At 39.3% G+C, this 27,424-nt stretch overlaps 1 protein-coding gene across 1 annotated transcript in view; it reads left to right on the top strand.

Annotated features, from left to right (window-relative positions):
* Positions 1-21,113, top strand: part of ADAMTS5 (ADAM metallopeptidase with thrombospondin type 1 motif 5) — a 50,192-nt gene extending 29,079 nt beyond the window's left edge. The window contains exons 4-8 of the mRNA XM_055129541.1: positions 9,205-9,488; positions 11,623-11,806; positions 12,761-12,936; positions 14,935-15,110; positions 17,000-21,113. Of these exons, the coding sequence (XP_054985516.1) occupies positions 9,205-9,488; positions 11,623-11,806; positions 12,761-12,936; positions 14,935-15,110; positions 17,000-17,567 (1,388 nt within the window). The 3' untranslated portion in view covers positions 17,568-21,113. The remainder of the gene's footprint in view (positions 1-9,204; positions 9,489-11,622; positions 11,807-12,760; positions 12,937-14,934; positions 15,111-16,999) is intronic.
* The last annotated feature ends 6,311 nt before the right edge of the window (positions 21,114-27,424 follow it).

The following is a 27,424-nucleotide window of genomic DNA, read 5'->3' as shown; positions in this document are numbered from 1 at the left end:
GTAAGGCGTTTGCCTTGCACACGGCTGACCCAGGTTTGATTCCCAGCATCCCATATGGTCCCCTGAGAAGCACCAGGAGTAATTCCTGAGTGCAGAGCCAGGAGTAACTCCTGAGCATAGCCGGGTGTGACCCAAAAAGCAAAAGATAGAATAAAATAAAATAAAATTCAGAGAAAAAGTAAGAAGAAACGCATAGTCAAAGATAACAGAGAAACAGATGCATCCTAGTTAGAATAATAAATCTGATATAATCAAATCCTATCATAAAAACATTTCCATGTATTCTTTTAGGTATGTATATATGAGGGTGGGGCGGTTCTGGGCTATACCTGGCGATTCTGGGGGACTGTATGGTGTCAGAGATGGACCCCAGGGGTCTCACATGCCAAGCTTGTACTGTAGTCCTTTGAACTATCTTCTGGCTCTTTATTTTCTCTCTTTTTATTTTAAAGGAAAAATTTTAATTTAAAATTTTAATTAAAAATTATGCTTATAATACTTTAGGTAATTAAATTCCAAAGTGTTTGTTTCAGTTCTTTGGTGTTCAAAGTTACTGTGCACCCCCCCCACCCAAGTGCCATAGACCACCCTCCTTCCCCCATTATTTGTGACTCGCTGTCAGTTACGATTTTAGTTCATATTGTTACCTCCCCTGGCACTGCTCTAGTGCTCAAAAACCTCCACTTATGTTCCCATGTCACTTCTCAGCAGCCTGTTTGTTCCTGGTCCCCTTATCCCCAAGCCTGACAAACTCAGATCTATAGTCTGGATTCCGAGGCTTATAGCCCATTGGTAATGTCCGGAGCCTGTACTAAGGGTGAGTGAGACCACCCTGTATCTGTCCTGACTTTTAAGGAACCCCTCAGACTTCTGTTTACTGTTCATTTCTTTCTATTTTACAGTCCTATTTTTCTTCTCTAATTTTCTAGACCACTAACAATTTTAATCAATAAAAGACGGAATACTTCACATAGAGCTAGAATTACTTCAACAATAACTTGAGGGGCCAGAGTGACAGTATAGCAGGGAGGGCATTTGCCTTATATGAAGCCATCCTGAGTTTGATCCCCAGCATCCCATATGGTCCACCGAGCAACACCAGGAGTAAGTCCTGAGTGCAGAGCCAGGAGTAACCTGTCCCTGGTCATCGCCGGGTGTGACCCCGAAAAACAAGAAATAATAATAATGATAACTTGAGAAACTGAAATGGTTTGGAAAAGCCAAAAACAACAAATTATCTGCGTGATTCCTCTAGGTATCTCTCTACAATACAATAATGGGTGTATTTTTACAGGAGATGATTTTTAGTTATTTTCGAAGACTGAATTGTGATCTCAATATATAGACAGCAGAGCAGTTGCTATTTTAAGTGGAGTGCCTCACAAAGTTTTATACAACTTTCAGATGGTTACTAAAGGGCACATGAACTGGAAAATCCACTTATGTGTTCTAGCATCTGTCTGTCTCACCCCCCACAACCTCCACTCCCCCTCAGCTCCCAGTCCCAGAGAAGTGATCTTACAGTACAATCAAATTCAAATCACTTGATTTGTTTTTTTTTAAATTATTAGACGTAAGTAGCTTAACATGTGTAAGCACTTGGCCATTGCCAAATTTAAATTCATTAATGCTGAGTGTTTCCTGATTTAGTTCCAACAAAAAAATATGTAACAATTAGGTTATGGTTGAAAAATCAGTCTAAAATCACGGTGCCGGCAGATTTGTGATTCAGAGAGAAGTTGCGTCCAAGGGAAGCACCCCTTACCCCCCTTCTCTCAGTGCCAGGCTGACCAAGATACGCGTAGACCTTCTGCAGTGTTTATACAAGTTAGCTCTAGTCAAGTTACTGGGGACTGTGATCTTTGAAAATAAAGGTAAGCACTGGCAGAGAAATTGTGCAGCGAGAGCAAGTTATTGAATTACCTTTCTCAAGCACTTAATGACCTTGAAGCCCAAAGAGATAGCTGTGTCTGCTAGATCCTTATTCACTAGACCAAGTGATGAGAAAGTCCATTACCTCTGATATAGCTTACGGGCGCAGCTGTTACGGAAAATCTATAGACGGCTCTGAAAAATCAACATGGGCAACTATTTAAAGAGCTAGGTTTACAGACACCTACTGAACACAGGCTTTGAAGATAAAATAAAACCTAAGGGATTAGAAAACCACTTACAATCCTTGCTAAGTGTGTACCCTAAAACTAGCCACATGAACTTAATGTTCAAGATAAAAAAAAAAATACTGAGATTCTTTATAGATTTACAGTGCTATAATAATGGCTTTGAATGCACCTCATTCCAACACTGTTCACCAGTGTAGCCCCCTCCCTCTCTCTCTCAAGGACCCCAGTGCCCTTCCCTCCCATCCCCCACACCCGAACTCAATTGCATGAAATCAGCTCTCCCAAAATGTTTCTTTGGCCCTTTTCTGTTACCTTGCTATGTATCTCTAAGATATCTCTATCTTAGAGATATCTATAGATATACATATCTACATCTATGTATCTCTAAGTTCCACATAGGAGAGTGCACTTATTGCTTTTCCTCTGACTTCACTCAACATGATATTCTAGCATCCCATCCATATTGCTGCAAATTGCATGATTTTGTTCTTAGAGCTGTGTAGTGTGGTCATAATCAGAACATTCAAGGGTCATTCTAGTAGTATCTTAATATTATTTCCTGTATTTCAATGAATAGACTCTTTAAAAAGTGCTGCAAAAGCACTGTTTACAATAGCCAGAATCTGGAAAAAACCTGAGAGCCCGAGAACAAATGATTGGTTAAAGAAACTCTGGTACATCTATACAATGGAATACTATGGAGCTGTTAGAAAAGATGAAGTCATGAACTTTGCATATAAGTGGATCAACATGGAAAGTATCATGCTAAGTGAAATGAGTCAGAAAGAGAGAGACAAACATAGAAAGATTGCACTTATCTGTGGAATATAAAATAACAGAGTAGGAGACTAATATCCAAGAATAGTAGAAATAAGTACCAGGAGGTTGACTCCATGGCTTGGAAGCTGGTCTCACATGCTGGGGGAAAAGGCAGCTCAGATAGAGAAGGGAACACCAAGTAAAATGTGGTTGAAGGCCACGCTCGAGAAGGGAGATGCTGAAAGTAGACTAGAGACGGAACACAATGGCCACTCAATACCCCTATTGCAAACCACAACACCCAATTGGAGAGAGATAACAAAAGGGAATGCCCTGCCACAGAAGCGGGGTGGGGTGGGGGGAGATGGAATTGGGGGGTGGGATGGATACTGGCTTTATTGGTGGAGGAGAATTGGACACTGGTGGAGGGATGTGTTTTCGAACATTGTATGAGGGAAAAACAAGCTCGAAAATGTGTAAATCTGTATCTGTACCCTCACAGTGATTCACTAATTAAAGAATAAAAAAAAGTGCTGCAAAGGCCCAAAGAGATAGTATAGGGTTTGGGATGTTTTGCTTTAGATGTAACCAACCCCTCTTTGATCCCCAGCTCTGCCAGGGATTCATTTGGTGCACAGAGCCAGTATTTGTCCAGAAGCAGGGTTGAAGATCGCTCCTGGGCACAGAGCCAGGATTAGTTCCTCAACATTTCTGAGTATGGCCTAAACCAAGCCCCTCCCCAGAACAGTAAATAAAAATTCTGCAAATCAGACAGGTTTCAAGACCAGGAAGCTTAATAATTCTTTAGCCTGTAAAATCTTTCACTGCTTTTCCTTGTTTTACATCTAGTGCCTCGGACAGTTTCACACAAGACCCCTTGAGCTTCTTTTTCAGCAGAAGTTGTCTGTGCCTTGGTTAATAGACTTGTGAGTTTCTCTGTTACTGGGCCCATAGAGATAATGATTCATCAAAGAGCAGGCACGTTTACCAGCTTGCCTGCCCTCCCTCCCTCCCTCCCTCCCTCCCTCCCTCCCTCCCTCCCTCCCTCCCTCCCTTCCTCCCTCCCTCCCTCCCTCCCTTCCTTCCTTCCTTCCTTCCTTCCTTCCTTCCTTCCTTCCTTCCTTCCTTCCTTCCTTCCTTCCTTCCTTCCTTCCTTCCTTCCTTTCTCTTTTCTTTTTTTTTAGTGTCAGACCTTAAAATACACATATAGTAAAAAAGTTTCAATATAATGCTGATTTGAAGGAAAAGGATCGAGTTTGCTGTGCTGTTAAGCTTTTCAGGATGGCTTCATCAAGAGTATTAATTCGTCTGGCCTGTGCCTTTTATTGGAATCAATGCTCAATTTCATGCCTGTATATTAACGAGGAAGAGAAGATGGCAGTCATGACAATGGTGAAAAAAAATTAAGACAAGTTAAAAAAAGAAGTCTTAAAAATAAGAGAACAACCTAAGAGCATTTAGGATGAAAAGCATCAAATTTAACTCAATAATTTCCGTTGTCCATAAATATGAGAGATAGGAAATACCAGATACCAGATACAAAGAATAGAATATTTTCCTGTCTTATTTCCCAGTGGCCTGACATACCTTCCATCAACAATGCCATGGCTTTGTGGCCATGGAAAGACTACAACATTTTTCCTTTGTTTTTCCATTCAAACCACTATGTTTTATTTCTTTATTGTTTCACATCACTTTAAAGATTTGATGCAATGTAGTTGGTAAGAACCAGTATGTTCTTTGCTCATATTTCTATTGTCTATCTTTTGTAAACTATCATTTATATACACAAAATGTTTCTAAGGCGGAATGGAACTTAGCAATTTATGACATAGAGTAGACACAATAGTTGCAGAACATCAGAATTTCAGGCTAATATGAATTTAAATATATATATGGTAGATGTAAAGCACTGAGAATTGAGGTAGATCCATTGAAGAAATATTAGTATTTGGAGATCCTTAGTATCCTGGGGGTCCTTAGAGGTCAGTATAAATGATAGCAAAAGATTTTTTCTCTCTTTCCCCTCTTCCTCAAGTTTTACACTTTATTTAACATCAGAAATGTGTATCTAATCCACTGTTCTTTATATTTTAATATTTTGTACCATTTGATTCATCATTAGGATATAGATTCCTTTATGGTTCTTTCCTTGTTCAAGTCTGTACTTGATAAAGATGTGACAGAACATATATTGTTGCATAAGGACATAATTCAATAAAGAGATAACACTTATAGACTGTATTTCAGAGTACATAAACTGATGCTCCGCCCTCCCCATATTAATGCTGAAAATTCTGGGGTAATAAGCAGAAAAGGGAATGATCTAAGATATCCTTTAAGGCGGAAATCATTGAACATCATCATCATCATCATCATCCCATTGGTCATCAAATTTCTCAAGCGGTCTCAGTAATGTCTCACTTCGTCCCAGCCCTAAGATTTTAGAAGCCTCTCTTTACTCGTCCTTCCCAACGATGCCGCATTGAAGGCTCTTTCAGGGTCAGAGGAATGAGACCCAGCATTGTTACTGGTTTTGGCATATGAATACGACATGGGGAGTTTGCGAGGCTCTCCCATGTGGCAGGAAACTCTCCGTAGCTTGCCAGGTTCTCCCAGAGGGAGAAGTAGACTATAAAATGTCTTCCGGGAGCTTGGTTTTTATTTATTTATTTATTTATTTATTTATTTATTTATTTTTAATTAGAGAATCACCGTGAGGGTACAGTTACAGATTTATACACTTTTGTGCTTATACTTCCCTCATACAAAGTTTGGGAACCCATCCCTTCACCAGTGCCCATTCTCCACCACCCGTAAACCCAGTGTCCCTCCCACCCTCCCCAATCCCATCTCCCCCCCACCCCACCCTGCCACTGTGGCAAGGCATTCCCTTCTGTTTTCTCTCTCTAACTAGCTGTTGTGGTTTGCAATAAAGGTGTTGAGTGGCCGCTGTGCTCAGTCTCTAGCCCTCATTCAGCCCGCAACTCCCTTCCCCCACATGGCCTTCGACTACAATGTAGTTGGTGATCGCTTCTCTGAGTTGACCTTTCCCCGGAACATGAGGCCAGCCTCCAAGCTTGGTTTTAAGTCTCTGGATGTTGGCCATTGGTGGGATTACACCACGCTGGGGGGCAGTCCCTGGGTGTGACTGCATAGCTACTGGAAAATGGGAAATCTGGGCAGAAAAGGCCCAGTCTCGATCCGAGCAAGCTTGGAGGTCTCAGCCCTGGGTCCCAGACACCTGGGTTCCTCTGCCGGTGCCTTCATGCGTGAGGTTCCTCCGAACATGTGGAGAGGGGCCTTGAGTATGGCTGTGGCTTGGCTCCGGTGGTCTTTGGCTGTGGGAGCTCTGCTTGAGGCGGGGAGGGAAGCTGGAGCCCACCCCCTTTGAGGGGCCCTGGGGAAGACAGCCAGGAGCATGGGCAAGAGACTCTCTGCTGAAATCATTGAACTGAGATTTGGTGGGAAGGGTAGTTAGGGTCACACCTGGCTATGCTCCAAGCTAACTCCTGGATTTATACTCAGAGTTCAGTCCTGGTGAGCTCAGGATACCATATGGAGTACCAGGGATCGAACCCAAGTCAGCCACATGCAAGGCAAGTGCCCTGCCAGCTCTACTACCTTTCAGCCCCCAAACACTGTACTATTAGTAGCAAAGCCAATGTGTAAGAAGGTTTTGAAATAGGCTTTGATATTTATCTTTGTAAAGAGATGCCCCCTCTTGAATTCTCCTTGTTGCATGCTGATCTGAAACTGAAACGTTATCCATTTGTTTTGACGGATCATCTACTTAATAGGGTAGAACCAGTCATCAAAGCTACAAAGAGGTGATGCATTATTTAGGTCCAAGATAGATTACGTAGATGCATACTACATGTGCCCACACAGACTAAGGACTTCCCAGTTGATATTTAGTTACTCTATCGTACACTCTGTGCTTTTAATTTAAAAGGAAAAGGTGATCCCTAAAACAGCACTTTTGAAGAATTAGAAAGCATTCTTGCTGTCTAAAAGATCTGTTGACTGTCTTGTAGCACCAGCAATCTGCTAAACATTCCCTAGTTTGCACAACGCTCTTTATTATGTGGTAATAAAGATAGTATTTTTCATGGAGTTCCAAAGTACCTAATCTTTGCTTTATTTTCTAAACAAAGCTTACTGAGGTTTTACTATCATTCTTTCCTATTGACTTGATGTGAACTTTTTTCTCTCTTTTGCTTGATGTTTTCCTCCCAAAGTTCTCTTTGGCAGTACTCTTATTTTTAATACTTTTTTTTTCTGGCTTGTTTTAAGAAACCTTACCACTTCAAAAGTTCTGGCTCAGACGTTAAATAGGAACTTTGCTTCTTATTCATTTTCATATAATACCTCCATCATAGATTGACCAATTCTAAGATATTCACTTTGAACAAACTTGAATGCAGTTGTCAAAACATTTACAGATTCTTAAACTGTATTGAATATTCTTTCTCAGTAGAAAGAAGACCTCGAATATGGTTTTCTTCTGTGGAGTGCAAAGAATAACTTGAACACCTTTTAAAGGTCATTTAGTATATTGGGCATAACACTGTCATTTTTGGACTTTGCTGGAGGCTTCCTTAGCTCATTTTGCCCTTATAATGTTTCAGTGAAAAAAAGAAATATTTCACAGATCTTGAAAGTAAATTAGGGAGAGGTCAGTTAACATGGCCAAGAACACTCAACCGCTTAGCGCTTGCCAGAATTAGACTTTAGACCGAAGTTTCTACCATGACGTGTGATGTCCACCTTGTAAAGAATCCCCACACACCTTGCCTTGCAGTAATAGGACAAGAAATCTTTCCACATGTAAACAGAGTCAGGGTAGTGTTGGATGAGGAAGTCAGGCTAAGAGCTGTTAAACTCTGATTGCTCTGATTTCTTTATCTAAAAAAAAAATATGACTAAAGGGGCAGATTCTAGGGTTCTTGTGAGGACAAAATAAGCTAAGCACTGAATGATCTGAGTTTACTGTGAAATGTTTAATAGACTTTATATTAAAATTAAGTAAACAAAAATATTATAGACACTGTTGGGCATGCATGGGCCTATACAAAGAGAAAGAAAAAATGATTCTAATTCTCTGGTCAGGGAAGCTTTGGGGGAGCTGAGGCCCCTTCTGGGTGTGCATTGTCCTGGAAAGCTTCCATGGGTCCTCCTCTCACTCCCTGATATTCTCCATATTCCTAGGCAGGGCAAACGCCAGTGAGTTTATGGCAGATGTGCCCTCATATTCCCAAAAAATGCCAGTTGTGTGAGATCAAAGATAACAGTAGAAAAGAAAGTGTAGACAGATGGGCTTCCCCCAAATTATCAGATCATTTCTTTCTCTCTCACAGCTCCTGTTATCTGTGACTCTTGAAAACTTATGACTGAAATACTTTATTAGCTTGGGAAGAACACTCTATTGAGTCTCCTGCTTTCACTTTCTCGGGATGCCTTTAGGGGGTTAGATCGGCTCATGATTTTGTATTCACAGATACCTTGTGTGTTTGCTAGAACATTTCCTGCACTGGGATAAAGCTTCTGAGTGGGTGCAGAAAGGACTGAGCTGGCACCTTGTTTATTATTATGGAAATAGTCAACACTAATGGGCATGGATGGGCATTTGAGGAAGAGATGAATAAGATTTGAAGAGGAGGTAATTAAGATATAGAGTGCCAAGATCAAACTCCTGTCTCTAAGATGCAGCCGAGTTTCTCCACCTTTTAATGACCATGGCCTCTCTCTGACCTCGTTTCCTGTCTGTAACACTGTGTCCCTGATCCCATCCTACTAAGCTGATTTCATGTGGTGGGAACCATTTATTCACTTTTCATTGCAGTCACTGCATATTTCACTGCAGTCCCCTTGGAATATCCTGGGCATCCTCAGTTGAGAAATGCTTGGTTTTCATTATTATTATTGATGGTAGGATTGTTATCATGATTATATAAAAATACTATCATTAATTGTTTATTAAATAAGTGATCTGTTTTCCTCTTGGTTCATCCTGATGCCTCAGCCCAATGGCTAGCTTTAGCACAAAATGATGTAGTTAGTAATACAACTACCAGCAGCCACACTCCTCCCCTGTAGATAGTCCAGAGCACTATCTACAGAGTCTTCCACTGAAAGTTCTGGACTGTGGTCATAAGTGGGAAGAGAAAACCCCTTTTCTCCTTGTCACTCAGGAAGTCCCTCAGGCTTTCAGCCTGAGAATCAAAGGGTGGCTTTTGCTTCAATATCAGCTGTAGGATTTCCCTTTCGGACTCAGACTTTGAGTGCTGATACCTCTGCACCATCATCTGTGTTCCTTTAGGCAACTGTTTGCTGGACCTCCCTCGGAAGCAGATCCTGGGTCCCGAAGAACTTCCAGGTCAGACCTATGACGCCACCCAGCAGTGCAACCTGACCTTCGGCCCCGAGTACTCTGTGTGCCCTGGCATGGATGTGTGTGCCCGCCTCTGGTGTGCGGTGGTGCGCCAAGGCCAGATGGTGTGTCTGACCAAGAAGCTGCCAGCTGTTGAGGGGACCCCCTGCGGGAAAGGGAGGATTTGCCTGCAGGGCAAGTGTGTGGACAAAACCAAGAAAAAATATTATTCAGTGAGTTCTTTTCTTATCCTGCTTTATCGAGAGACCTGTGTTATTAAATACATTATGATGTCATTATTGTGGGGTTGAGTGAGATTGTTGCACCCAGGTGGTTTCATTGCCTAGTTAGAATAATTTCCCTTTGGAAATCCCATTAGATATTTCTTTACAGCTTCCTCCTTAACCCACAGAGTCCAATCTATGTCATCCAGCACTGATGAAAAGTGCAAATCATACCTATCCTTTCTCTGTCTGGTACTTTAACAAGTAGATAGCCCAGACTCTACCTACTGGAAATCCTCAGTGGAAACCTTCCTTCTCCTCATCTAATGCCCAGTGACCTTAGGAAAATTTACATTCAAATTTTCTGAAATATAGCTTTCAGAAATCATTTATTTAGATTCTGAAAAAAAGTAGTAGTAGTAGTAGAAGAATTGGCCTGTAGTCCTTTTGCAACATTGGCGAACATCAGATGATCATCTATTCTCCCCCGGCAAGCTCATCCAATTTCAGGAGCTAAAGTCTAACTCATATCTAGGCCAGGGATACCCTTCCTGTCTTTCCATAACTATCCTATCTTCCAACCAGCAACCATCAACTTCATTTTCAAGACTCAAGTCTCTAGGAAACCAGGTAGAATCATGCCGTTCCTAGTATCTCTCAGAAGGATCACATAACTGTTCCTTTTCTTTCTTTCTTTCTTTCTTTCTTTCTTTCTTTCTTTCTTTCTTTCTTTCTTTCTTTCTTTCTTTCTTTCTTTCTTTCTTTCTTTCTTTCTTTCTTTCTTTCTTTCTTTCTCTCTCTCTCTCTCTTTCTTTCTTTCTTTCTTTCTTTCTTTCTTTCTTTCTTTCTTTCTATTTTTTTTTTTTGCTTTTTTGGGTCACACCTGGCGATGCACAGGGGTTACTCCAGGCTCTGCACTCAGGAATCATGCCTGGTGGTGCAAGGGGACCATATGGGATGCTGAGAATCGAACCTGGGTTGGCCGCGTGCAAGGCAAATGCCCTACCTGCTGTGCTATTGCTCCAGCCCCACACTGTTCCTTTTCAACTAACCCCACACGGGTAGCAAGGGAAGTTCTTCACTCATTCCCTTGGCAGAGGAGTTTACAGGATTCTTTGGGAGTCCCTCAGCTCCCTGTTGCAGCCCTGTCAGGATTCTCCATGAGTTCTCTCTGCACAGTGGGGAAGTACACTTTGATATCTGACCCACTTCTCTGTGGAATAAGACTCAAGTGTAAATAGAAATGAAGTCAAGTCCAGGTCAAGTGCATTTGTATCTATCACAGAGTTCTGTCTTAGACAAGATGGGGATGTCAAAACACAGACTGAAACTCAGCCACTGAAGGGGGAAAAGAACAACGCAAGCCTAGTCAATGCCTAGAATATGCAGTGTCTTTAAGCACTGATCAACACATTTTGTTAAATATTCATGATAAGAATGACAATGTAAGGGGCTGGAGTGATAGCACAGCAGGTAGGGCGTTTGCCTTGCACACGGCCAACCCGGGTTCAATTCTCAGCATCCCATAGGGTCCCCCGAGCACTGCCAGGAGTAAATCCTTTGTGCAGAGAGCCAGGAGTAACCCCTGTGCATCGCCGGGTGTGACCCAAAAAGAAAAAAAAAGAATGACAATGTAAGCATGATTCAACGGTTATTGGTAAAATAATATATCTTCAGAAGGCCCAGACAAAACAATATTGGTAGATCATTCAATACTTAGGGTGAGCCATCAAGGTGATTTTAATGCTGGGGTGAAGAGAGAGGGGGAAACGGCTGAATTGCTTAGAATTAGAAAAGAATGGTAGGTCAGGAGAGATAATACAACAAATAAGACACTTGCCTTATATGCACCTGACCCAGTTTGGATCTTTAGTGCCACATAGGGTCCCCTGTGCCCTACCAGGAGTGACTCCTGAACACAAAAGGGAACTACACACCACCCATAACCAGGTATGACCCAACACTCCCCAGCTCCCCCCAATAGAACTGTGGTTCCATAACTCCCCACAGTGACCACTCAATTATCATTTGATGGAATTTCCACCGTAGATTCGAAGGCGAAGTACTATCCAAATAGACCTTTTGAACATTTGAGATGTTTGCCTCTGCCTGGAGTTTCAATATCTTCTTCTTTGTATTTCAGACATCAAGTCACGGTAACTGGGGTTCCTGGGGACCGTGGGGTCAGTGCTCTCGCTCGTGTGGAGGAGGAGTCCAGTTTGCCTATCGCCACTGCAATAACCCAGCCCCCAGAAACAGTGGGCGCTACTGCACAGGGAAGAGGGCCATCTACCGGTCCTGCAGCGTCGTCCCCTGCCCGCCTAATGGTAGGCTACACCCCAGTGTCGGCCACCACTGTGGTTTCTGTATCGTTCTCTATCTTGCAGATATTAGGAGGGAAGGCTGGAGAAATAGCCTGTTAATATGATTGTATTCTCCAGTTCAGTGTATAAACCAACGACTGATTGATTTTGAAAGTTAAAATTGTTAAAAAGTTAAAAAGTAATTGATATTCAGGGTGTCAGAAGAAAATAAATACTGCTTTCAACTCATACATAAGAAATTCCTCAACCTTGCAACCTTAGTATGCAAAAAGAAGTCTTACGGGGTAGGAGAGATCCTACGAGGGTAGTTAGCCTTCCATGCGGCCACCCCCAGTTTAATTTCTAGCAATTTATGTGGTCCTCCAAGTACCTCCAGGAGTGATCCCTGAGCACAGAGCCATGAATAAATCCTAGGCACTGCTGGGTGTGCCCCCAAACAAAAAAAATTAAAATTAAAAAAATCCTAAAGTTAACTCTAAATACTAAATAGTTACTGTAGTCGGCCGTAGAGATAGTAAGACAATAGGTAAGATACTTTGTCTTACCTGTGGCCCATCTAGTTCAATCCTGGTACCCCATATTGTCTCCTGAGTCCTACCAGAAGTGATCCCTGAGCACTGAGCTAGGGGAAGCCCTGAGCAATACCAGGCGTGCTCCCCCCCCCCAAACCAAAATGAAGCAAATAAGTTAATGAACAGAGCCCATAAGATAGTACAGCAGGTAGAGGCTCTGTGTTGCAAAGAGCCAAACAGTTCAATTCTCAGTATCCTAGAAGGTCTTCCATACCACACCAAGACCGATCACTGAGTGCAGATCCAGAAGCAAGCCCTGACCATCCTTGGGTGGCCCCAAAACCAAAACACAAAAAAGAAATAAGTAAATAATTATCTATATTAAGATTCCTTATTTAAGCTTTAGAACAGATTATGCAACATAAGTACCCTGTTTGTCTTCTAGGTAAATCATTTCGTCAGGAGCAATGTGAAGCGAAAAATGGCTATCAGTCTGATACAAAAGGAGTGAAAACTTTTGTAGAATGGGTCCCCAAATATGCGGGCGTCCTGCCGGCAGACGTGTGCAAACTAACCTGCAGAGCTAAGGGTACCGGTTACTATGTGGTCTTCTCCCCAAAGGTAACTGCAAAGCCTGTGGAAACCATATTTTGTCCAATGAAGTTTGTGGCTACTGAGCAGAAATAGCGATTATTTAGAGAACGGTTGGGTACGGCAGGATTTTATTTTCAACTCTGTTAGTTCTACACTTGCAAACTTTTCAACCAGAATTCATTTTGTAAATAGAAGCAGTAAATGGTTTCAAAGCTATTTTTGAAAAGTGTAGCTGTCATGAAAAGTGGAGCACAATTTTAACTTCAAAACGGCTGTGAAACCCTGACCATTTCCTAGGCCCGTTTGTGAAAGGAACTATCAAGCAAAATATTATTGATTTTTATTTAGAAAATCTTTGGATGATTCAGGAAAAAAAAGCCTCTTTCAAAACCAACATCTCTGGTTCAGACTTTTCAATGCACCACTAAAATGAATCAATGTCATTCTACTTATCAGACACATTATAATACATTTTTGTGAAATTACTCTTTTTTTTTCTACAGAAGGACCTTTAGTAAATTGTTGCAGTTTCTTTCATCACAATGTCATATAGTCATTATAAATACTGTCTAGCAAATTTGCAAAGGAGTGCCACCTTGAAAACCATCTGTAGGACTGGAGAGAGAGTGTAGTGGTTAGGGACTTGCCTCAACTGCATCTGGTTCCAGCTTCATCCCTGGCATCATATATGACCCCTTGAGCACCAGTAGGAGAGATCTCTAACCAGTCAGCTAGTAGTAAGTTCTGAGCATCACTGAATGTGGCACATGTACACCCCCCAAAAATAAATTAAATTACCCCCTGAAAACTGCCTTTAAGAGACTGACGACATAGTACTGAAAATTAAGTTAATGTCTGGCTTAGATAAACTTTGAAATGGTTTGTCTGTTTTATTTTTGGAGTACACCGAGCAGTGCCCAGGACTTACTCATTGGTACATGCTCAGGGATGACTTTTGATGGTGCTGCAGGGATCATTTGGTTGGTTGAGGATCAAATTTGGGTCAGCCAAGTGCAAGGCAAGCACTCTACCTGCTGAACTACCTCTCCAGCCCCTGAAATGTTTTTTGTTTTCAATTGCAACATGCTGTATTTCATATTTTTAATATTGTAGAAAAATTAAAATAGCTGCAGATACAACCATCTAAAGAATCCTTAACTCAGTGAAGTATATCACCAATTTAATATATGCATAGTTCACATATACTCATAGGAGAAAAAATGATGCAAAATATGATACTTATATACATATATGATTGCACACATTACCCGTACATACCTATACACAAGTCACAGACAGTTCATATACATACTATTTTATAAATAACTACTAAACCTGTTATTCAAATTACATTCAAATTATGTACATACATTTAAACATAATTGTATACATTTATGTCTTATCCAGTACATACATTTCACTGACTGCATCAGATTCCATTCTTTTCTACTAATTTTTCTTATTTGTATATTGAGCATTTCAATGCATAGAAGGGAAAGCGTTTCATCTGTGACAGGATTTTGCACATCAGTTTCATAGTTTCCAATGCTTGTTATAATAAAAATTGGGCAGCCAAAATAAAATCTCTGCATCCTTGAGCTTGAGAATACTCTAGTCTCCATGCAAGTCACAACTCCATGCACTAACTGAAAAATCCTGTATTTATCACTGCAAAATATCCAGACAATACCACAGGAATATATTAAGCACACAGTAACGAAGATGAATATTTTAGGATCCCTGACCCATTGGATCAAGTTTAAGGGGCTAAGTACATGATCCCCAGTTATCATACCTTTTTCCTGCCTCTATCCAAAGGATTTTGTTGTTGTTAAGAACACCTGGAATTGATGACTTGATTGTTGATTTCTCTCTGTACAGTCTCTTCCTGTTCTTCCAGTCAAATTCAAACCTCACAGATTAGAACTTGACTTTTCACAATAAACAAAACAAAACAAAACAAAAAACAATCCAAATAACTAGGCACAAGGATTTCCTCTTCCTGATGTGTCTCTCCCTGTCCAGGTGACGGATGGAACTGAGTGTAGGCCATACAGTAATTCTGTCTGCGTGCGGGGGAAGTGTGTGCGAACTGGCTGTGATGGTATCATCGGGTCCAAGCTGCAGTATGACAAGTGTGGGATATGCGGAGGAGACAACTCCAGCTGTACAAAGGTTGTGGGCACCTTCAATAAGAAAAGGTAACTTGAAAGTACAATTGCCTTGTATGAATTGACCAAAGTCTTACATTTGACAGTGGATACATTTCCTCATAAGCTCTCTCGAGGCAGAGGTCTAGCATGGATCTAGCAAGCCCGTTTGAAAAGGGGAGGGGAGGAATGATAAAGGTTCTGAGTAACTGAGAAAACGTTTGGCACCTCTGAAAGCAGGTAAACTGCACTATTTATAGGACCAAGGTTTGCAGGGTGCTGAAATGGAAAAGCAAAAATCTTAAGCCTTCCACTTTAAAGATAACTTGCAGATCTGTGATTAATCAACCATAATTTTGGAAAATATGATCTTGTTGCAAAAATGATTAGTTTGGGGTTTGCAGGGTGGTATGTACAAACTATTTTATAGTGGACGTTCCTGGTTTGTACAGACACTGCAGGTCAACTATTCAGCAGACAAAAGGCTTCTTCTTGCCTCTTTGATTCAGAGGAAGTTTTTGAAACACAGCAAGATTTTCAGTGTCTAATTGGACTGGAGCACAGTGGGTTGGGCATTTGCCTTGCACGCGGCCGACCCTGGTTAGATTCCTCTGTCCCTCTCAAAGAGCCCAGCAAGCTACCAAAAGTATCCCGTCCTCATGGCAGAGCCTGGCAAGCTCCCTATGGCGTATTCGATATGCCAAAAACAGTAACAACAAGTCTCACAACGGAGATGTTACTGGTGCCCGCTCAAGCAAATTGATGAACAACGGGAAAACAGTGCTACAATGCTACAATTGTCTATTACCTCTAAGAGTAAGACTTTGCGGGTAGATATTTCATACATATCCATCAGCTTGTACTGGTCACTTCCATATTTCTTGTTAAATAAGTTCCAAAGTATATCTGAGTGGAGCATATTACATAATTACTGATAGAGGCAATTTTGGTTGAACATTTTTCCTGAAACACCTTTTTCCTTGGTGTTTAACTGGCATTTTTATACTAGCATTTTTGGAGAGTCTTCAGATACAGTACCCATTTCTGCCTTTTCTCATTTTTTTTTCCTGAGCGGATAATGGATCACCAGAGACCTATTTGTCACTCTCCATAAAGCCTCATCATGGAACTTCACAGATGTATTCCAGAAATTTTGCTACAATACTAGAAACTTCTTTTTCTTTTTTTGACTGTTGATGACACTAGTCATTTGGGATTATACACTTCCAAACTTGCTTCTTCATTTTGTGTTCTTCCCAGGTAAAAAAATCAAAAGTCCTGGTCAAAATGGAAAGAACCCCACTTTATAGTCCAATAAAGAATGAAATATGTGTTTTCCCAACTAATTTGTCCACTGGAACCACACGTGGAGCTCCATAGAATAGTTATTTGTACACTAACCTGAAAGCCGGAGCACTTGATTCACCTCAAATCTGGAGATTAAAGTTTTTAGACAGTCAAAACCATCATGAAATTCTTGGGTAAAAAGAGTTTGAGGAACCTTACAGATTTCTATGGGATTCACTGAGGGAAGGCCTTTATTAGTCTGCATTTATGCTTAAGATCCTATTTAGTGCCAGGAAGAACACCAACTAGCTTTGCAAAGATGGCAGGATTTAAACTGGCTGGGAATCTGTCAAGTCAGTATAAACTCAGGTTGGTTGTTAGCTGCATTCTCATTTTTGAACATCATCATAAAAAATATGTTTACAGCAACCTAGTGAAGATTTTGTTTTGTGAGAAAATTAATTTCAATGTCAATTTCAAGAGGATCTACTCAACACATCCAAACATTTTGTAAAGAAACTTTTGTTTAAATGCTGTTGATTTAGCGATTTTTTTTTGTGTGTGTTTATTAACTTTTTTCTTCACCCCTGCCTTCCTGCTTTATTCTCTTCTTCCCACCCTTTACCTTCCACTGTGGATATTTATGCTTTCAGCAAGGGTTATACTGATGTCGTAAGGATCCCAGAAGGGGCAACCCATATAAAAGTTCGACAATTCAAAGCCAAAGACCAGACTCGATTCTCTGCCTACTTGGCCCTGAAGAAGAAAAATGGTGAGTACCTTATCAATGGGAAGTACATGATCTCCACCTCTGAGACCATCATCGACATCAATGGCACCGTCATGAACTACAGCGGTTGGAGCCACCGGGATGACTTTCTGCACGGGATGGGCTACGCGGCCACCAGGGAAATTCTGATTGTGCAGATTCTTGCCACAGATCCTTCGAAAGCACTAGACGTCCGTTACAGTTTTTTTGTTCCCAAAAAATACACTCAAAAAATAAACTCTGTCACGGGCCATGGAGGCAATAAAGTGGGATCACATCCTCCCCAGCTGCAGTGGGTGACGGGGCCCTGGCTGGCCTGTTCGAGGACCTGTGACACAGGCTGGCACACCAGGACAGTGCAGTGCCAGGATGGAAACCGGAAGTTAGCCAAGGGATGTCTTCTTGCTCAGAGGCCTTCTGCGTTTAAGCAGTGTTTGCTAAAGAAGTGTTAGCCAGTGGCGCGGATCTTATCCAGAGGGATCACGAATGGATCAGTCACGGTGACAAAGATATCTACCTAAAGCACAGACAGTCAACGTACCAACGTCATGGTCAAAGGGAACCCCAAGTCGGGCCAGAGTCTGCTCTGGGTTACCAAACGAAGCAGCGTGATTATTTCCTGGACAAAGGTGACCTTGGATATAGACAAACTTGGGACTTATTGACCATCCCCAATCTGACCCGAATGAAAAGACACCGATGAATGTAGAATCAGGGGACATTTGAAGATGGCAGTGCACTCTCCCCTTGTCATCTACCTCTAAAAGAATGTCTTCAAAGGCATTATAGTTGTTCTCACCCATAATACATGGTAGCTGATTTTTACTGTTTGTAGATATGTTCTTCCCTTGGTATGTCACTTTATAGCACTCAGTTCTATTAAAATTATATATAGAGAGATTATAGATATATATTTCTATAAAAAAAAGTGATCGACCAAAGTAGGTCTGCAGCTATTTCAACTTCTTCCAGTTTCCAGAAAGAGCTGTGGATGTTTTACTGGAGATTAACAACGTGCTGCTCTTTCCCTGAGCTAGAGTGTATTTTCAGACTACAGGAGATTAAAAAAATTTAGTCAGAAACCTTTAACAGCAAGCATCTTCTGAGAAATCCTGCAAAGGAAAAGGACTGCAGTATATCTAGTCATTAAAGAGCATGAATGGATCCATTTATTTAAACCTTTGAGTGTACTTTTCTTCAGGCAGACAGTCATATTAATGCAGATGTAGGATGTAAAGGTAGTGTTGGGGCTTGTGTACATCATTGGTATTCAAGAGTCTACAAATCAGTGTCCTTACTTTCAAAACGTATTTTACAACAAAAATAAAATTGTTTTTCTCTCATTTTTCCTTAGTGTAAGAATTTAAGAGGAAAAAAAAAGACACTTCATATTTTCTAGTTCTATTTTCACAACTGCTTTCTCTTTCTATGGCTTGCTTCTGATAACTCGTACCATGTCATACTAACACAAAAACACAGCTAAGTTGCCATCATTGAACACCTTCAACATTGGTATACCTCTTACCAGCAAGCCTCCAAAATGCATTTGTTTTCGCTTGATTGTTTTGTTCAAGACTGCTATAAAACCTACAATATTTTGTACTTCTTGTTGTCTAAGTATAATAGGATATGGAAAATCAGTTGTATTTAGCCACATCTTTCAGTGGCTGTAATTTATATAAAAAATTAAGCAGGGTTAGTAATCATAAGACTGTTTCCACACCATAGGCAATAATTCCTTGCATTACAAAAATTTTTTAAGTACACAATGTGCTTCAGAGTTTTTCCAGTTGAACAATAGTTGGTTGTACTAGCAGCGCTAAAGTGGTGAAATGTGACCATTTTTGTGATGATTGTCGGTTTTCTCCTGAGAGGTTATCTAGGTAAGTTTATAGGTTTAAATAGTAATGCATGGGAAAAAATTTACGATCATGCATAAAAACAGTTAAACTGCAGGACTTGAGAGATAGTGCATGTTTAACCCTATGCCTTGTATGTGGCTGAACTGGTTTGTTCTCTGGTATCAGGTTATCCTAGCATCACTGGCTAAAACCGTAGAGACCACAAATACCCCCAGGTGACCTGAGTAATTCCTAGCAGTACAAGGCCCCAGAGTAGGGCATCTGTGGGTTCTCAGACCGAATCCTGGCCAATTGGGTCAAGAATCACCAAGAGGGCACCCCCAAACTTCTAGAGCACCCCTTGAAACAAAAAACAAGGAAGCAAAAGCATAACTGCATCCACCTGCCCCCACACATCAAAATATATAAAATGTTCCACTTCATTAAGGTTTGCTTTTATTTGGGAAATATTTCAAAGTCAGTAGCTCTCATGAATATTTATATTGGTCATATTAAATGGGTTTATTGTTAAAGATTTGTAAATAAGGATGTTAAGAAACCATTGTTTGAATTCCCTTAAAGTTACAAGAGTTTATATTTATTATAAGATACGTTAGCAAAAGAGAATTACGTCTTGCTCTTATCACATTCATTTTAGTGGATCAGGAGAGTAAATGTCTCACAGTGCAAAGTACTAAGAAATTATTTGGTAAAAGAACTGTTTTACAAAACTGATTCTAATCTATTGTTTTTTTCACAGACTAGCTTTCTTCGGATATTGTCTTTTTTTTTCAGTATATTATCAAGTAGAGGAATGAGGCACATAAAATATAGCAACCTCCCTATATTTATTAGAGATCACTCGGTATCTGGGGTAAGAAATAAAGCTAGTTGAATCAGTCAATAAAATTATTAAAAATCATACTATTTGGCTAGTCAGAGACAATTACTAGTGAGGCCAACATTACATTTTTGGAAATGTGAGAATAATTTTAATGAAGAAACTTAACTATGAGAGAAATCTAATTTTACCTTTTATAATTATGTTGACAGCAATTAAACATAATTGGAGGGCATACATAATAATCTTGTAATCTGTTTCTCTATATTTATATTCATAGATTTTTAGCATGAATTAACATATTTCTCAAAGCCAATAGAAAAGTTTTATGTTCCTCACAAAGCAGTCTTAGAAAGTTTAGAGCAAATAGACCAATATTTTATATTCTAAAAAACTTTTCTTTAGGTCATGGATTTTTTTTTATAAATATTGACTGACTAACATATGTATGTATGTATGTCTAACTAAAAAAATTAGAGACTGGAAAAAGAAAGTTCAAAAAAGAGAGTGGTCAATCAATATAAAAATTGATGAATAAGAGAAAAATATTATTGAATTCAATGCAATTTAAACTGGGGTTATGATTTTTATGTTTATCTTGAATAAAAGGAGTCTAGAATTTGGGATGCTATGGATTCTATCCTTTAAAAAAAATGTCTGAAAATGCTCAGGTTAATAAGAATCTAAATCTAAATTACAGAACTAAGAAGCACTCTAAATTGAGTATAAATGCAAATGCGGAGTCCTCTAGGAATGAATATTTTTCCTTCTAGAACAGAAAAGGTCAAATTAAGCCCTGCTTTGTTGCTGAGTGGCATATAAGGGCCTTGTTTTAATTTAAATTCAATAAATTCAACTTCATTTGCCTTCCTGTGGAAACAGTTTTATCCCATTAACTAAGAATTAAGGGATAAATTGCAAACAAAAACAAAAAGTTGCAGCACTGAAAAAAAGAAATAATTTATTGTATTTTTGCAACTGGTATGTGAATTTGTGTGATAAAATTATTTATTCTTATTTAACAAAAATATGTGCAAATTCTTTTCTATTTAAATGTTTTGCTATTGTCCTACTTTTTAATTTATGCTTCATGTTTGTGTATAAAGTACACTTTGTGAGTTTACAGAATATTCAGCACTGGTTGCTTTTGTATTTTTTTGCAGAAAACTTTCTGTGTAAAACAGGTGTACATGTATATAACCTTCATGTATTCTTATTCTGATGCTATATTTCCCTTCTGAGTATTTTTAAATTTAATATTTTCTGTTAGTGTTTGGTTCTTGCAGTTATGGTCTTTTAAGTTCCATGATTTTTTTTCTAAAAAAGTTATTCAAGTAAATAAGGTCCAGGTTTTAAACTTGTGTTAATAAATCACTTAGAAACTTTACTGGGAACCTAAGACATGAGAAAATAATAAGGTTATCCATTCACCCGCCAAGAAACTGTTGGTATATTATATAAGCTGTGTATGAAATATACCCAGCTTTCATGTGATATACCAAAGTTGTTATGAATTATATCAGTATAGCAATAACACCAAACATAGTCTTTTGATGCTTTAAAAATACTCCTTAAAATTGATATCCCTTAATATTTAATGTTTCCAGAAGTTTATAGAAGGTTAACAGTCTGTGTGTAAATTAGTCAAATGTTAGTAGTCATAATGCTTCCTTCAAATATAGACTACTTTAGATAAGGTGTGGTCTTACAAAAAATCTCAAAACTAGTGATTATTACTCACTGGGTGTGAATAGAATTGGGGTGACCAGCTGGGGCACCTCTGATAGATTTGCCTTGCCTCTGACTGTGATTTCACAGACTGCAAACACCGCTAAGACAAAGAACCCTTAAAGGTACTGTTGACAAATTCATACTCTGGTTTTGATGCTTCTGTTGATTCTCCTTAGTAACAAAGTCATTATCATGGTTCCAGGGAAGACAGCACCCAGATTTGAGTCCTGGTTTATCCTTTGACTTATACACAGATTATGAAATTCCAGAATTTAAGTCACCAAATTGTTGCTAATGGTTTATGGCTGAGTTTGCTATCTCCATGGCAGTATTGGCGAATATGATGAATATATCTAGAACTAAATGAGATGATGTGTTATACTTTTGAAGATTTGAAAACAGCAAAGTAAATGAACGATGGCCACAGTAATAGTCACCCAAAACTATACTAGAACCAAGTGCAATGCCAAGGGGCTGTATCATTAAGCACATAGAAAGGTACATATGTTTTCAATACATATATTTCCTGTGCCAATAACCTGTAGTTTTAGATTGTCAAGCATTTAACTCACTAGACCACTGGAGGGTAGAGGGGGAAAGTTTTTATAAATAACCCCACTATAAGAACTAAAAAAGAATGACTTCTCCAGTTATGTCATCATGAAACACTTGTCTGTAATTTATAATTCTGTTCTACTTCATTATTATATGGGGAATCATTGGGATGGTAACTCAAACATTAGTCGGCCCCCTAAGGGACTGTACATGGTGCTCCAATCAGAAAAGCATTCAATCTGGCAAATTTCTTTCTGGTGCGATGATAGTATAATATTCCATGCATATTTCGTAGGAAAAAAATAAGAGACTCTGTATAGGATACTGCTTTTAAAGGAGAACAGAGCTGAACTGTACATATTACTTAGCTCAATTAACTGCGCCTTCTGAAATACTAGCATGCTGACACTAGGTTTATTCTCTGTGGTCCTTCTCCCGTAGCTCTACTAACTTGTCCATGAAGACTGCCATAGATCAAATGAAAATAAATCAATAAGATTCATCATCCTACAGAGCACTGCCACATCAGAATGACCCAAAGTCTGACACTGTAAGGAAAACTGTGATTTGTAAATAAAACAGGGCATTTTTTCTCCCCATTTCCTTTGGCACAATCAATGAAGTTACATTTTTACCAAGGTGCTAATATCTTCAGTGATCAAATGTGGCATTTCAGAGTTACTGTTTTATTTGTCATGATTTTTCAATTAGCAAGAAAGATCTACATTTTTCATCAAGGCTGAGTGCGTCACTACGCTCAGTTTGGCAAATAACATCTAATAGACTTTCTAATCAGCAGTGTTCAGTGACATAAGCTGTATGGGCATCAAACATGTTTAATGTGACACCAAGACTTGAACTATATTAGTTCAAGTAGCACACTCTTAGATGAGTCATTATTCATCACCTAGTAAGCCATTAACATTTGTTCTGAACCTTCCTTGCAAACAATTATTTTATTTCATATACACAAATGTTTGTGTGTACTTGGCCTGATTTAAAGCTTTGCGATGTTTTAGTTTACTAAAAAAACACATGGCTACAAGTATCTTGGTCTTTTCTTTATGAATTATTTCATACCCTATTAGAACTACTTAATATTGAGAGTCTATACAAGACTAGAAAATCATACAATGTGAGTTTGCGAAGCTAGACTTTTGATTACAAGATGTACATGGTCTCCGTGGTATATTGGCATTGCGCACTCAGGTAGGAGTTGACAAGTACTGCTTACATTTTAGGTTGAAATGTTAGCCCGAGAAAATCATGTGCATGCTTTGTAAATAGACTGTAGATAGCAGATTTAGGAAAACTCAATTTGTTGTAAGCAGTGATACAAGCCTTTGATTTCCATTTTAGAGTCTGTGCATAAAGTCAGGTAATAAACCTATGTCAATGTAATTGAGATCTTTAAAATGTGCTATGGAGGCAGAGTAAAATATTCAAGATTTACATGCTATCTATAAGTGGAAAATTGCTTGCTACAATTTCAAGAAGTGATAGCATTTTTCAGTCATTAGAATGTCATTGAAAATACAAAAATCTTGAAAATATAAGACGGGTCTTATTTTAAAAATCTCTTTAGCTTTGGTGCATTAAAGGTAAATTAACTATTGGGAACATTATTGTGTCTCATAGCCTGCATTCCACAGCAACTCTGTTATTCAGGTAAAACCACTTGAACTAAGTCATTTGGGACCTATACTGTAATATTTTTCATTGAGGAACAATATCCTATTTTGTAAAGCATTTCCCTATGTGTGACTTTAACTGTACAATTAAACATTGGTTTTGTGGACATAATAAATGTAAATTGTAAACTAGGCTATAGTATGTACTGTATATAATGTTTTAGATTTGAACTGATGGTCCTCGAATTTTTAATTTTCTCAGAGCAGTAAGACCAAATAATCTTTAGGAGGCCTACAGATCTCTAATTTCTATCATTCCTCATCCACTTTGGTATAAATAGTTTTTCTATCTTTGTGAAAAGATTATAGTTCTTGTTTTTTGTTTGGGGGGCCCATTCCCATCACACTATATTCTGACTCTGGGCTCAAGAAGCAATCCTGGAGGTGCTCAGGGGTCCATATGGGGTTGTGACTTAGAACCAAAGTCAGCTAAACGTTAGGCAAGCACCATACCCACTTTACTATCTCTCCAATCCTATAGATTTATTTCTTCATCTACTTCTTACTAGCATTAATTTTTTTTTACCATTAAACTATAAACAGCAAGCAATATAATTCTGCCCACTTCATTTTTATTTTTTTAAAGTTAAAACTTTAATTTTCTGGATAGGAAATATGACTCAAGATTATATAAATTGAATTTAAAAAATAGAAATTTACCATCAAAATTACACTCATTTGCTAACATATATAGGTATTAAGCTAACCCATCAATTCTTTCAAACTCTGAAACAATTGTTACTTAATAGACACTGCAAAACTTGGATGTTTTTCTCACATGAAACAATATTTCAGAATTGCACTTACATGTTTTCCTTAGGGGGATGTATACGTTCCAAGAAAATGATTAGACACATTTAAGTGTATAAAATGTATATGATATATATTTTTAACTTGACCATGATTATATGGTTTGTGTTTTGAAATATCTCCTTGGGTCAGAGCCTATCTTAAACACCTTTCACACTTTTTCCATTTGTATGTCATTATAACCTTCCTTAGGTCGGTCTTAAGATCTCAATATTACAGGAGACTATCACATCTCTATCACTGCTAATGATTAATAGCTGTCACCAGCCCCCATTAGGAGTACCTTAGAAACACTATAAGTGATTGGCATCTTGGAGCACAGAGAATCTTGAATTCATATGGCCTGGAAGTCTGCAGAAGAGATGGCAGGGTATTTGGGAGAGTTTGAAATCAGACAGGGTGGGGGAGGGGGGAAGGGAAGAGTGTTCAAATGCCTAAATGTGTGGATTCTCTGAAAAACAGTAAGGGTTCTAAAATTCCAGTTAAAATGTCAAGAAAACTGGTTAAAATCAGGCAAGTAACAGGAGTAGACACAAATCCTTAAGAGTGTACAAAGGAGTGTTGTTTGAAGGAAAAGAATTTGATTCAGAAAACTAATAAATTGCCTGGGTAGGTTGAAAAAAAACCCTCTGGCATTTAACCTTACAAAATCTTTCACAACTAATAATGAGTTAGTTCAGACAAGGTGAATAGCTCAAAAATGGCGTTGGTGGTAGTTTTGAGAGTAGAAGTAAAATGCACCAAGATCATGATTAGCAAGGGAACTGAAAGACATCTGAAAAGTCCAAACCATCTTTACTTGCTAAGCTCTAAGAGGTCTTTCTTGGGATATTATTGTTTTATATACTCAGTTGAATTCCCAAATCAATTATTTTGCTAATATGGACCGAAAGGTAGAGATGCAATTCTGCCATCAGTCTCTCTCCACTTCCATGATGTAGCTTGAAGTAAATGTTATCCCAGAATTACAAATCATACCCACTTCCTGGAAGGAGAAAAGCAAGTAATCTAGTATGAATTTATCAAATTGACTTTACAACATCTTTTTTTTTTCTTTTTGGGTCACACCTGGCAATGCACAGGGATTACTCCTGGCTCTGCACTCAGGAACCACCCCTGGCGGTGCTCAGGGGACCATATGGGATGCTGGGAATCGAACCCGGGTAGGCTGCGTGCAAAGCAAACGCCTTACCCAATGTGCTATTGCTCCAGCCTCAAAAAATCTCTTCTTTTTCCATTCTAGAGCCCAAAGCTGTGTGACTCTAACATTCATAGGAGCTTACCATGAATTAGAGACACAGTTCTTTTATCGAGGGTGTTTTTGCTTATTATTTACATCATGTAGGAGGTCAGAGTGATAGTACAGCAGGGAGGGTGCTTGCTTTGCATACAGCTGACCTGGTTTCAATCCTTCAGCATCCCATACAGTCTCTGGTGCACTGCCTGGAGTAATTCCTGAGTACACAACCGGGAGTGTAACTCAAAAACCCACCAGGTGTGACCTATAAAGAAAAAAAATTCCTCCATATCTAAAATCATTGATTGGTGGAAAAGAGGAAATAATCTGCATTTCTTATAAATATATTAATTCAAAAAGGAGTCACTTATTATTATCCTTTTGAATTAAGAGGAATTCTACATCTACCTGTAGCACCGTAGCACTGTCGTCTCATTGCTCAATTTGCTCTAGAGGACACCAGTAACGTCTCCATTGTGAGACTTGTTGTTACTGTTTTGGGCATATCCAATATGCCACGAGTAGTTTGCCAGGCTCTGCCCTGCGAGAGGGATACTCTCGGTAGCTTGCCGAGCTCTCCAAGAGGGACGGAGGACTCCAACCCAGGACGGCCGCATGCAAGGCAAACATCCTACCCGCTGTGCTATTGCTTCAGCCCCTACATCTACCTCACGATCACGAATTTCTTTACTCTTGAGCTCTTTGGTGATCAATTTGTACTTTGCATGGTTGAGGCTCTGAATTTTATCTCTAGCACTATAAAAAAAATAAAACAAATTAAATGTGTTCAAGTATAATGCTAACGCAAAATATTTTAGGTGATTAATGAATGAAGAACATTCTGCTTTACCAAATCTATACATAACATATACTTACTAATATTATATCTTCATACAATTAACAATGATAAACATATGAGTGGAGAGATAGTACAGCAGATATAGAGCTTGCCTTGTCTCCCTGGAACTGCATATAGTCCCCTGAGCTCTAGTAGAAGAGATCCTTGAGCATAGAGTCAAGAGATCACCTTGATCACTGTTGGGTGTGACCACCACACACACACACACACACACACACACACACACACACACACACATCACACACACACACACACACACACACCAACGTTGCTGCGCAAAGTTAATTTTCAGATAAATTTTAGAGCCCATCAAAATATGAGTTGTAAATATACCTAAAATGCATCATGATCACGAAATCCTGTTGATCATCGAGTTGCTCAAGCCATCTCAGTAACCTCTCCATATGTCCTATCCCTGAGATTTTGGAAGCCTCTCTCTTCTCGGACTTCCCAATGATGCTGCATTGGAGGCTCTTTCAGGGTCAGGAGAATGATATTCAGCTGGTTACTGGCTTTGGCATATAGATACGCTATGGGAAGCTTGCAAGGCTGTCCCATGTGGGCAGGAAGCTCTCAGTAGCTTGCTAGTTTCTCCAGGAGGGAAAAGTTGGTTATAAGATATCGCTTCTGGGCACTTGCTTTTAAGTCTCTGGATGTTGGCATTGATGGGATTACACATGCCTGGGTTCCTCTGCCGGTACCTTCATGTGTGAGGCCTGTCTGAATGTGTGGAGAGGGGCCTTG

The sequence above is a fragment of the Sorex araneus genome, chromosome 2, assembly GCF_027595985.1.
Source record: "Sorex araneus isolate mSorAra2 chromosome 2, mSorAra2.pri, whole genome shotgun sequence".
In the NCBI taxonomy this organism is placed as follows: domain Eukaryota; kingdom Metazoa; phylum Chordata; class Mammalia; order Eulipotyphla; family Soricidae; genus Sorex; species Sorex araneus.
This window is presented reverse-complemented; position numbering and strand designations above follow the sequence as displayed.